Consider the following 13849-nt stretch of genomic DNA (forward strand, 5'->3'; position numbering starts at 1 on the left):
GATTATCTGTCCTGATATGTTAGGGACCATCCCTCATAACCTAGCTTATGGGCCTAGCTTATACCTCCATTATGGGCCTGGTTGAACCCATGATGGTTATGACAGGGTGGAAAGAATAAAAACTGGGAAAATAAAATATTCTTGGAGAAACTAGATATTGTGTAATAATGGAGCTTGCAAGAAATACAAGTCCATAAGTACACAATATCTAGTTTCTCCAAGAATATTTAATAAATTTAATGAGATAAAAGTAATATTAATACTATCAAATAAATAATTGTTAATTGATTTCTGAATATATTTAAATAGGAAATTGTTGACTGACCTCCAATTGATCAATGTTCACAAAAATCTATTATGATCTTTTAACAGTTTTACTTTTATTAGTTAATTTTTTTTCTTCTGATTTAAAAAAGCTGTTTGTTTTTAGCTATGTTTGAGGCAGAAAAGAATGAAATTTAAAGAAGTATGATAATTTGTCATAATAGTAATGATTCATATGATGATGAATTACCAAGAATTTATTGTATAAATAAATTTATTAATAAATTGTGTTAAAAAGTTTAAGATAGCTGAAAACTTTATCAATAAAATGTATTTTGAAAATTATTATACTAAAAAAATACAAAATATGAATACTAATGTTTTCTTACTTGGATTCTGGGTTGCATCAGAAGAGGATCCATATTGCCAGTTCCAGTTGTTCGAGTGTCTAATAATTAAATAAAATATTAATAATCAATTTAAATTATAATTTGGAAAATTATAAAAAAATATATAATATAAAGAACACCACCAAATTTCCAGTATCCTTGGTTCCAAAGCCTTACTAGATTAACCATTTTGCCTGACCCCACAGTTGCTTATAATAATTATAATAATAATTTATCAACACACCTTTAACCCACTAATTATATACCTCTCATATGTCTAAAGTGTACCATGGATTGCTAGAAACTTAAATTAAATTAAATAAATATTAAATATAAATTGCATTTGACATCACCACTGACATTCTCATCTCTCTTAGAATTCATAGCTAGGATTTTAATTTAAGCAAAATAAACTAAGAATATCACCACTAACAAGTGCAGTGTAAATAATGTAAATAAGTGTACCCTATGCAACACAATCTGTGGCCACCTAGGAAAGAAAGTGTTGGTCATCAGATGTTGGAAATTCAGTGGTGTACCTGTATAAATTTGGAATTAAGAAGTAATATTAAACAAACAATAACAATCTAATTTTTATAAATATTAATTAAATACAGTTATTTATAATATAAAATTAATAAAACCATATATTTGGTATTATGATGGAAATTATTCAGGAAGCTTTAAAAACACCAATCAAAAATTATTTTGAATGTCAAATGGATTACACTAAACTTAGGAAATTAAACATTGATAAAAACAAATACTTAGCACCCTCCTTATCAACATTTAATTGTCACCTTCAATATAAACGTATTATTTGGAATGTTTTTTAGAATATATTTAATGCTTTTGTTTTTATAAAAAATTTATGCCTGTGAAGTTGAGATAGTAAGATACAAAAATCACTTAGGTTTTACATATGTAAAATCATTCCAATAAAATGTTTTCTTATTAAGTACAATTTCAAAATCATATTATTTAAAACATTTCTGAAACTGTAAATGAAACATCTCTGGTTAACTAAAATAAATTATACATTAAACTAAATACTTCTAAAAATTAAATTCCTTAGTTTTAGTAATTATTCAGATACCAATATAATAAAATTGGACATTTAAAAAAATCCATTGATTGCGACAATGATCTCTATAGTGTGCTTTTTTCCACAAAATAGTAATTGAAAGTACAGTATTTTATTTCATTCAGTATATAAGAATAAAACGATTAAATTTCATTAGAAAGTGACATGATAAAATTTTCTTATGCTTAAAAATAATTCTTCTAATGGAGATATTATTTGAGAAGAGAAGTGGTAAGTAATTCATAATTGCCTGAAAAATATTTAATCTATCAATTATTTGTCAACAATTAAATAAATATTGAGAGGCATGTTATTTATAAATATGCCAACAACAACAACATATGTCATAAAAGAACCTAATTATTATTAGTTAAAACTAATTAAACATACATATGTTTAATTTTAGCTTGCTTCCAGATTCTGTTAATAAATTATGTATTATAAATTAAAAACACAAACAATTCTTATGATTATTTTTAAATTAAAAAAATGATAAAAAAGTCAATTACATAAAAGAACAATAAAACTGAAAATAAACTAAATACAATAAATTTAACAAAAAACTTAAGAGTTCAAGTAATTCTATACAACATCTTGTACCTATGAAAGATTACATTTTGAAAATAAATATCAATAAGATAAATACAAGTTTTCATCTCTGTTTCAAATTCAGAAAATTCTAAATAAGAATTCGGTTTTTTAAAATTTCTATTCTGTTAATTTTTAAATCAAGTAGTTAGCAAATAATAATTCAAAATTTTTACTAAAAGATTAAAAATCCGTCACAAGTAATTAATTGTGTGTGAAACACACAATTACTTGTTTATTAAAAATTAAATATATTAAGTAATTTAATATCTCATTAAGAAAAACAATGTTAATTAGTAAATGTTACTATATAAAATAAAATAAGAACAGTTCTAAATGTCAATATGTGTATCTTGAAAGCTGATATACGTAAGACTACAAATTACAGTAATTATTTAACCATGAAGTTGAAATTACAAACTTTAATTCAGCTTTCAAAAATAAATTAGCATCAAAATCTAAAATTAATAAGTTATGAATAGCTTTTTTTTCAAATTATAATTTAGATATTGACATTTTTTAAAATTTAAATTCAAAGACTTAAAAAAGGAGTCATAAATCACTCATTAGTTTGTTTATTGATATCTTCACAATTTGTTATATAATGAAAAAAATTAAATACTGATGTTTATTTTACATGTCTTCAAATTCACAGAATATTGGTGGAATTGAAACTAATAACTGTCAAAAAACCAGAATATAAATTTTGTCCATAATTACCACAATAAATTTACAACTTTTCATATTTTATATAAATTTATAACTTTTCACTTGAAAATGCCTTACAACATATTTTAGCCTTACTGACCCCAAGGGGTCAGTAAGGCTAAAATATGTTGTAAGGCATTTTCAAGAGTTGTAAGGCATTTTCAAGAGTCAAAAATTAGTTGGAGATTGGTTGAAAATGGTTCCTTACTCATTAGTTCATTAGATGATGTATAAGGCAGTTCTGAATTTGCATATTGTAAGTAGATATTTTCTATAAAAATGGTCTGTGGATTAATACTGACTCACCAGATTTATTTATTCATTATTATTAACTGTACTAGCAAAAAAGTAGATGGGGTTGATAAAAGGTCAAGGAATCCTTGAAAGTTAAAAAAAAGGTTGACAGCCAAAAAAGTTTGAGGATACCTGCTTTAGCATGAAAAATGTAAATGTTTTATTGTAATCCATTAAATAACAAATTCTCTAATATTTATAATTCTGGCAGCTGCAATACTTTTCTTTCCTCAAAGAAAATCATCATCATAATAATATTAAAGAACAGAAACATGTCTACTAATTATTGAAAAATTTGTTTTATTTTAAATATTACTTAATATGCTTAACATTAGCTATTAATTAAAAACAATTTAAAGATACTGAAAATAAAATTTTACTTTTACAAATAAATTAAGTGAATCATTTATTTAGAAAAAACTATAAAACTGTAATTACTTGATTCCTAATTGAAACTGATATTAATTTATTAAGATGTCAAATATTAAATAATTTACTAATAGATTTAAAGAATAGTTCTATGTACTGTACAAATATATATAGATTTTTTAATCAGAGAATTAGAAAGTAGATGAAAAATATATATAATATAATAGCAAAAATATAATATAACCAGAATCAAATATATCCAAGATAAAATCCAAAAGAGAAATATTTTAATAGTTATCATTTAATACTGAAGTGAGTAATACAAAAAAAACCCGAATCTGATACAAGAAGTTTCTAACAGCAGAACAAAACCTATTAAAACCATTTACAATTTTTTAACAATTTACATTAACAAATAATTTTTATTGGTTTGGTTTTTGATGGTCAAATGTAATCAATAGAAATCAATATAAATTTCTGATTTAAAAATTTTTATAATATTTCAAGATCATTTAGTATTTCTAATTTAAATTTATCAAATAGAAACAATAGTATAAATGACTAATAAATTCATAATTGATTTTGAGTCATCATTGTGTGCTCCCGAAAAACTTTTTAGAAATTTTATTGTGGCTTTAAGACAATTTCTTATTTTAGCATAAAACAATGAAGATAATTTAATTTAATTTTCTTCCTTATAATTATCTGCTTAAATTTAAGTTTTCAGAATTACTGTTTCATTATAATTACTTCATTGCTCATGATAGTAGTATTTGAAAATGAAATCAAGAGACAACAGATTTATTCAGTCTGATAGTTTCACAATGAAGACAATCTTGTTGATCAATAATCAATTTTTTCAGTTGTATAAAAGGATTACACAAAACCATTTTCAATTAAATTAAAATTTCTTGATTTGTAATTGAATCTGTTTTTGTGTAAATAATTTGAACAAAGAAATTTTTCTATAATTTATCCAAGGCTGATTAACATAGAAAATAAATGACATGTTAAGAGAATATTTATTTAAAAACAGAAGTTATTCTTTTTTAAATTAGCCACTGTAAGTTTATTGTTAAATCAAACAAATTTTTTCTATCTCAACATTAAAATGGCCATTATTTTTCCATAATTAATAGCACTGTCTATAATATCATATGACCATATATATATAATACATATTATACATCATCATCACAGTATGGCCATAGGAATAAGGTTCTTATAGTTGAAATTTATAGGAAAACAGGAAAAATTATTAATCTTAGTGGAAAGAGTGTCTGAGACACACCCTCAGAAATGATTCCTAAGAAAATTAACTGACAAAACACAAACTAGTTTCATAAGATGAAATGATGGGACAGAATGAGAACAAAAAACAAAGTCACTAAACTTTAAAATATAATTAACATACAGGTGGTTTCTGGTCAGAAAAATAGTCATCAATATAAATAATTTTTTTTTATTAGAAAATTGCTTTATTTAATTTTAATTTCAATTCATAATTTTGTCAAAATATATTCTTGAAATTTGACACACTTTAAGTCATTTTGAAGCTACTATGAAACTATATTTTGAATAAAAGTGAAAAGATTTAAGTTTCTAATATAAAAGCAGTATTCTTTCCAATAATATTTTCTTAATTCATAAATATGCTTTTATATTTGAAAGTCAGTTTATACTGAAAATATTTGCTTTATTAGATTGAAAATTTAACTTCATTAAATGAAATTGATATTTTAAAGATAGATTTCATTAGATTTATCACTGTTTAAATATTTTTTGAGGTGAAAACTGGATAGTTCTATCTGACTTGGAGACAATTTTATGGAAGAATAATTTCAAGTTTGAAGTTTTGCCAACTTTTGCAGATTAGAACCAAATTTTAATGTCAAAAGCCTGCCTCTACTCCTGTACTGTCATAAAATGGCAAAACTGTTTTAACAGAAAGATGATTGTCCAAACAAACACATTAAAGTAAAAAAACAAAGTGAAAAAAATGTAGGTAAAACCATCTGGTTCTCACCTCATGACTTAGTAATATCTAACATATTTTCAGTTTCAAATCAATAATTTCAAACCATGATATAATGAAAAAAAAAATCATAGCTAATTTCATTTTTTACACTTTGTTAAATTATGAAGTTACTTTTCAAAACGTAGTAAATTAAATATTTTCTAAACTGGAAATAAAAATTAGTTGTATCTGTTAAAAGCTGACTATTTCTGAATATTTTTTTGTTGATGATAGTTTTTATTTATATTCAAATACTACATAATTATAGAATTTCCAAAATAATCAATAACTGCTCTACTTTTCAGTAATATTTTTAAAGAAAAAATGTGGGACAGAAGCAGAAATCTAACTGTTAAATGATATTTTAAGTTTAGTAACAATGCCTTAAGCCAATCACTTTGATGCAAGATGGAGTGTCACCGCATATCAGATGTTGCATACAGCAGTTTCTGCAAAATTTCACTAGTAACAGTGTTTATTTGTGTTTCCTACTGCTTAGCCACCTGTTCTCTGGATTACCTGGACAAATGGTTTTTAATTAATTGATCATTCAATAAAATTGATAACATCAATTTCAAGAAATAAGCAAAATAAATTTATGCTTAGAGAATATAACTAATTATTTGCTGACATATAAGATGTGGCTGTTTTTCAGGAGTACTTTCAGAAAAATTTATACATTAATTAAAAAATGTAGTATTGCAACAACAGTTTTAATTGTTATCCTCAACTTCAGAGTTAGACAAATTATCATCTGAAATTTCTTCTGTACTTGAATCAGAATCATTGCTTTTTTTAAACTACATATGGTTATCTAAATTTTAAAATTGTTCACCTGAAAACACATGTGAATATAAAAAAATAAGATAAATTTTGTTCAATCAACCTTCTAACTTAAATTTTAACCATTGGCATATAAGATGCACTTTGGTTTTGAAACATATTTTTAGAGGAAACGAAGTGCATCTTATATTCTGGCAAATACAGTATTTTCATAATCTATCAATATATCAGTTAACATTAAGAATTGAAAAACTGATTCATGTAATATGCATGAATAACTAAAAATCCATAACATTCTATATTTTATAAAGTTTCATGTATCATTAAGACAAGTAGAAAAGTTCAACTTAATAAACAAAATAATTTACAAAAAACAGTTTAAATTTATTGATATTTTGAAAAAATTATTAAATTAAATATATTTGTTATGCTTTTAATAACAATTTTTTTAAACTTTGATTTTTTTAACTTAATAGTTAACATAAATCATAATTTTCAATGTGCAATTTTCTAAATCGTTTATTCATAATTATTATTTCTACAGCCTAAAATGGAAATTAATCAAATTCTACCTTAGGTTTTACTAATAACTAACAATTCTATAAAATAATTGATAAAAATAAATATTTGTGGAAATTTGATGTTATTTTATAATGCCATGAGCAATTCTATTAATTCACTTTTTTATTTTGAGGTTTATTTTTTTAATAATATTCTAAAAGTTTGCTATGAAATCCAGATTTGAAGTTAAAGTTAATCAAGTCCATAATAAATCATTTATATGATTAACTTTTTATTACTCTTGCTCTACAATATGTTCTAAATCACACTCCAAAAATATCTTAAAAATTGCATTAATCACTTTAATTTCTACTGTTTTTGGGCATATTTAACTGTCTGGCCGTATGTTCTAAATCATTTTCAAACAATTAGATGGGCCATACATATTGTTATACTTATTTTACCTGTAGTCCTTTCTTATCTTATGCATAAGTATAGAAACACAGGTTTTACAACAGCCTATACAACACATTAAAGCAGCTACATTAAACATATGTCATAGTCAAGAAATTCTTAAATACAGATATACACACAAATAAAATACCAGCTTTTTCTGTAGCTGTACCTTAACCTTGGTCTGACATAGCACTAGGCACTGGTTTTAACTGAATAGAACATATTCCACCAACACCATAATAAAAAATAAATGCTGAAATATACTCAATAAAATTAAATAGAATTTAATTTTAGTTTATTTTACTAGTGTCTTCTAACTTAAAAGTTATTAAATAATAATGTTTTAAATTCTAACAAATGTTTGTTTAAACTTATATAAAAAAATATGTACATTACAAAGTTTAAAAAAAAAATGAAACAAATAAAATAAAACAGTAGAAAGAATTACTATTGGTTGCATTCAGCAGACAATAGTTTTAATTGAGAAAAGTTATGGTAGCAATAATTGATACATAATGGCAAAGAATCTGCTGAGCAATGAATTACAAGTTGATGCAAATGATAGTAGCACAATAGTATTTTTTGCTCATTTCCACAAACTTTAATTATAGAATGGGCAGTGTCCTACCAATAGGATAATTTTAATTTCATTATTTTTCATTAATGAAGCAAACCAGCAGGATGAACTACAACTCATCTTAAAGTTCAAGCTTCAATACAAGTGAAATAAACAACAAAAGTTCTTTCTTTTTAACTAGGACCATTCATTATATTTATGTATGCTGGTACTCAGATGGGTGCAAAATACAGTCTGCCATGTTGACTGATGAAGACTAGTGGGTCTTCATCAGTCAACATAGGGGTTCTTATAACACATTTTAACAGGGTCCCTTTATGTTTTTATATATTTATAATGATATTGCCAAGGTCCACATTTTTCTAAAAGTGATCTTGACTCACTGTCTTGAGCACTCTCTTTGGCCATCCTACCAACAGGAAGAGCTTATGGAATATTGATATACTGCTGGTAGGTTCATTCTATTTCTACAACTATCCTGTCAGTAGCATCTACCATATAAATTAAAATAAAAATTAAGAAAAGAAAATATTTTAAAATTCTTACTTTCATTTACATTAAGTCATTAAAGTATAGAATGTTCTTTATTTTAAATGTTTAACTTTGTTTGAATTTATGTAAAAAAGTTCATTTGTAAAAAATTACTTTATTGAAGTTCTTGGCATTCTTCTGTCATCAGATCCATTTCAGGTTCCATTATGAGCTCTTCAATGTTCTTTATTTCTCAGATGTGATTTTTGTTACTCCTTAAGCTGCTTGAGTCTTCTTGATAATAGAGTATCTTTCTTAGATTAGATTGAACTGTTCAAGCCATACTGCCCAGCAACATCAGACATTTTCTACCCACTATCTACCTTGGCTATTATACTCTCACTTTTCGAAAATAAAAACCGATGTAAAACTTAATGCTGACAGTCTCACGAATACTATAAAAGAATTGTTTCTGTCAGAAAAATAAAAGGCTGGAATTACAAGGGAGAATAGAATTTCAAAGTTTAGAGGAATACTATCTGATCAGTATATATCGGGTTGAGCATCGATGTCGACATCTCCCACGCTCTGAAAAGTTCCAAATTGTTGCCTGAAGACAAGGGAAGGACCAATCGGTATTCATTACTTTACATTGCTTCTTCTTGTGTTTGTTCTGTGAGGTGTTCGTTGTCCAAACAAAAATCTTTCGCGAAAGTGTTCATTATCTGATTTGTTCATTAACCGATCGCCCACTTTATATGTTAGTCTCATATTTCAATTACATCAATTCATTCAAATTCTAGATTAGAACACAATAATATGTTTTAAAACCATTCATAATCTAAATATTCTTAATAAATTTTTGATGATTGCTTAGTCTTTGTAAACATGTAAATATTTCATCATCTTATTTACACTCATGCAAATTTTAGCTATTGTAAAGTAGTGACCTTTTAGCAGAGTGGGGACAAAAGAGACGCGACCTTGTCAATTGGACCCACGTGCGGTCGGGTAATACCACTTGTAAAGTATTGACTTGTAAACAAGGGTAAACAAAGGAAGCGCCGGCTTTGTTAATTGGACCCACCTGCAGTCAGACGGTAACGGTAAACAAACGAACGTAAACAAGTGGCGGACATTTGTGTAAGCTTCACTCTTGTCGGATGACAGCGGACCCGAGTGTAAGCTGTTCGGGCATAAAAAAGGGTTGTGATTAGTCGGAAGTCCCCATTCCAAAATCCCTTAAATTGCAGGGTGAACGAGAGAGGAGGAGATAAGGGCAAGAGACTGATTCACGGTTGTCTCGGGCACTTGGGAAGCCCGCTGAGCGAAAAGAGAGAGTGTTCTCCTCTGTTAATCTTCTCAGAGACGGGTTAGTGCTGAGACCGGACTGACCATGCAGTTGAGCCGGCTCCACAAGCTGACGGAGGTCTCTCCAAAAGTTATTAGTTCCCTGACGCCAAACTGGCATGTGAATTCACCATGCATGGTTATTCTGTACATATGCTATGTTTCTAACTTGTACTTTCTACGACTGTAAATAAACTGTAAATATATTCAATTTGAGCATGGAGGTGTGCTTTCCAATGAACCTGATTCAATACATCGCGTTGTGGTAAACAAGAAACCAACTCTACGGGACAGAGTTGGGAAGGAACGGCAATAAGATCTTCACTGCTATTTTATAAATTAATAATTTTAACATAACAATATATAACATAACCAATAAAATTTTAATAATTAAAGATTGACTTATATATTAACTTCATGTTTTTAATTTATAATTTTACTTCTAATGTTTGTAGGGGGTTTGCTATACAGCTGACTCCTACAATGTAAAGTTCACTACTTACAAAATTATGAAAATTTTAGTACGTGACATACAGGGTAGTCTAATTCATATCTGTGTAAGTTTACAAACTTTTATTCACATAGCAATTACTTTTTTACACAAAAAATTGTAGGCGTAATATGCTATTTATTAAATTCATCATTTACTTTATAAATATTTCTTCAAAATACTTTCAAAATGATTTTGATAACAAAGTGGACTATCTCAAAACAGATTTGAAAATTTCTAATATATCCATATAAAAATGATACTTTTATCAAAAGCCAGTAGTCAATTTCAATGCCTCCTCAGACACATAAGCTGTCTTTATGCAGAAGTTTATTTTGCATCTCAAAAATTTTTAATATTTAAATATAAATCAAACAATATGAGACAATTAAACAGTGATCTTGTACAGTGAGTAATGAGTTTTATTGTTTAATTATCATATTTTGACTTTCTTAGCTTTCAATGTAGCATGACTTTTATTACAATACCTATTAATTCCAATAATTTATTCTCAAAATTATATTGATTGATTCCAAAACGTGATGTTTTGGAATCAATCAATATAATTTTATCACTGCAAAAATTTAAATCAATAACATTGAAGTATGTTATTTTATTCATACTTCAGTGAATAAAACATCTTTCTAAAAGCAATAATTGTCCACTAAGGTCTCAATAGTAAGTGGTTAATGAATAAATTGAGAGCATCCCCTATTCTGAAATACACTGTTTTAGTGTTTATATTAATTTTTTTCAATTGCTTTACCTGACAGTGTTGTTAAAATATGTTGGCTTTCTTTGAAAGATGCCCTTTTATGATGCACAATTTAAACACAAGTTTATGACAGTTATGGTCATATATATTATTTATGATCATTCATTAGAATATTAAATGCAAATATGAAACTTTTAATTTTGAATAATTAAAATATTTGTGTTCTTAAACCTTATTCACTGCTTTAAATATGAAAACTCAAACACTTAAGAATTACATATGCATAAATATACACAAGAGCTCTTATGGGACACAGAGGTAGAACAGGCCTCGTTTGCTGTCTTATTAGGTCCCATTAACCACTTTTTGCAACAAATAAACTATATAGAATGTTTCTTTATTAACAAAATGCAGTCTTAAAGATTTCATTTGCTGTTAGTAAAAATAACATTAATTTTATAAGTTAAAAGCCACTATGAACCCCTTAGTTTTCTGTAGACCTGGGGAAACTTCCCTAGCTTCTCCCTCTTGATGATCCTGCATACACATTAGTAAAATACATTATCTACTAAAGTCCCTAGTAAGCCTTAAATGAAAAATTTAACAAAATTAAAAAGCTATAGAAATGAAACAGTTTTGAATGAATAATTGGTTTTTCCTATCTAAAAGATTAATGATAAAAATATATTTTGAATTTCTTTTCACAATATATTTTTATGTACTAATTTAAAAATGTATACAATACTATTTCATAAAAAGTAATATCTGTTCATCCTAACATTTATGAAAATTACCTACTGAATTTTTCTGAGTTAATCTTGGATAGCAAGCTATAAAAGAACAATTCCCACCTTTTCCAGTCCATGCATCTCTTCTATACAAATGAAACATTTCATATGATCCTAAATAATATAAACTGAAAATAGCTAAAAAAAATGTCAAATATTTTTCAACAATTGTTTCATAATTACTGATTTTTAATTGTTAATTTGCAATTTAAAATGGTACAGCATTTGTTTTCTTAATACAGACATATAATTAGTTGATAGAAAAGAAGGATTAATTTAAAGTAACTCTATTTAGACATTCAAAAATGTATAAAATACTTTTTCACAGATTTTACAAGTCTGTAAAAAAATTAAAGTTAGCAGCTTTTAAGAATTTAAAAACAGAATCACTGAGATATAAAATTTCATTTAAACTGAAAAACTTGATAATTTCAAATTGCATTTGACAGCCACTATATATTTTTTTGTGTACTCCTGGAATTGCTTGATACACCTAGAATACACATATCACAGATTGGGAAAACACTGATATAAAGAATAATTCATTCCGTAACTAAATTTAGAACAACAAATGTTTATAACCCTAGCATCACAATTCATAAATGCTGTTTTAAATTATAACTGAAAAGAAATAACTATACATATTTATGAGAATAACTTAAATTAGATTTTGGAAACAAAGCAGAAATCAAAAAATTTAGTGATGACATTCTGTCTTTATGTGCCAAAGTAATATGATATATCTTACATCTGAACAAAATTATAAAATATGACCTGCATTACAATTGAATAAAGATGTAAAGAATTAATACTGTAATCAGATCATTACATCACAATAGATTTTTATCTGTCCTACTTTTCATATCTCTGCATAATCAAACGCAAATGCTTTAGTGGATCTTTGCAAATTTTCTCCTTCATGAAGTTAAGAAAAAACAGAAGATATTGAAGTAATAACTATTCTACTTTGATTGCTTATTCATTAAACACAACTTCATTTCACTTATAAACATTCAACATAATTCTTGTGAATAGTTCTAGCATATTGCACAAGTAGGTATATATCTAACCGACAATAAATGTTTAAATTATAATGGTTACTTAATGTGAATATTAATGTATTTGCCTGTCTTATATGTATATTATTAGTAATATTTCTTCCCTCTTCATAACCTATAAATCAAAAGCTGATGTTCAATGACAGTTAAAATTTTTTAACTTAATCTTTGTTAAGATAGTACAGGTAAATATAACTCAGTTCTTTTTTTCAATTCTTCTTTTTTCTTTTTTTTGCCCTCATAACTGATTATACTGATTTAAATAAATCTAGCCTGAATAGACTCCAAAAATAATCATTCTGAAAAATTCTATCTGCTGATTTGTGCAAGTAAGCACTAATTGTTATATCTAAAATCAGCATAATTTCACAAAATTTCATTATATTAGAATTAGATTATATACAAAATTAGATTTATATAGTTTATAGTATAATATATAAATCTTTATATAGTAACAAAAATGCATTGAAACAAATATTCTAAGTTTTTAAAAAATTGTTTTGAAATTTAGAGATAAAATTACACACACATATATAGTAAATGAATAAGAATTAATAAAAAAAAAACCACAGGATTTGCAAGTTCTTCATTATAAATTCATTAATTTTTTATGAATATAAAAACCAGTTTTTCAAGATTAACTCAGATCATCTGATACTGAAATGTTTCTTTAAGAGTGGCATACATTTAGAGTGATTTATAGACTTATAAAAAATAAACAAGTAAAACTGAAGATTTCTCCCCATAGGAATAAAGTGAAATAATTACCACTCTTCACAACTGCTAGTAAAATGATAGAACTAACAGATGAATAAATAAGGGATAATAAAATCTTTAGATGCTTATGGGTACAATATCTAAGAAATAAATTTTCTTTTTCTTACTATTTTAACAAAGATATTTTAAAATTAACCTTCATGGTTAGACAATAAAGTAACTGAAGGTAC

General features: G+C 26.0%; 1 protein-coding gene across 1 annotated transcript in view; it reads right to left on the bottom strand.

Annotated features, from left to right (window-relative positions):
- Positions 1 to 13849, bottom strand: part of LOC111632671 (myb-like protein I) — a 99743-nt gene that overhangs the window by 1939 nt on the left and 83955 nt on the right. Inside the window, exon 5 of the mRNA XM_023377170.1 lies at positions 654 to 712. Coding sequence (XP_023232938.1) covers positions 654 to 712 — 59 coding nt within the window. The remainder of the gene's footprint in view (positions 1 to 653; positions 713 to 13849) is intronic.

The sequence above is a fragment of the Centruroides sculpturatus genome, unplaced genomic scaffold, assembly GCF_000671375.1.
Source record: "Centruroides sculpturatus isolate CEXI.00-Female unplaced genomic scaffold, Cexi_2.0 scaffold733, whole genome shotgun sequence".
Lineage (NCBI taxonomy): Eukaryota > Metazoa > Arthropoda > Arachnida > Scorpiones > Buthidae > Centruroides > Centruroides sculpturatus.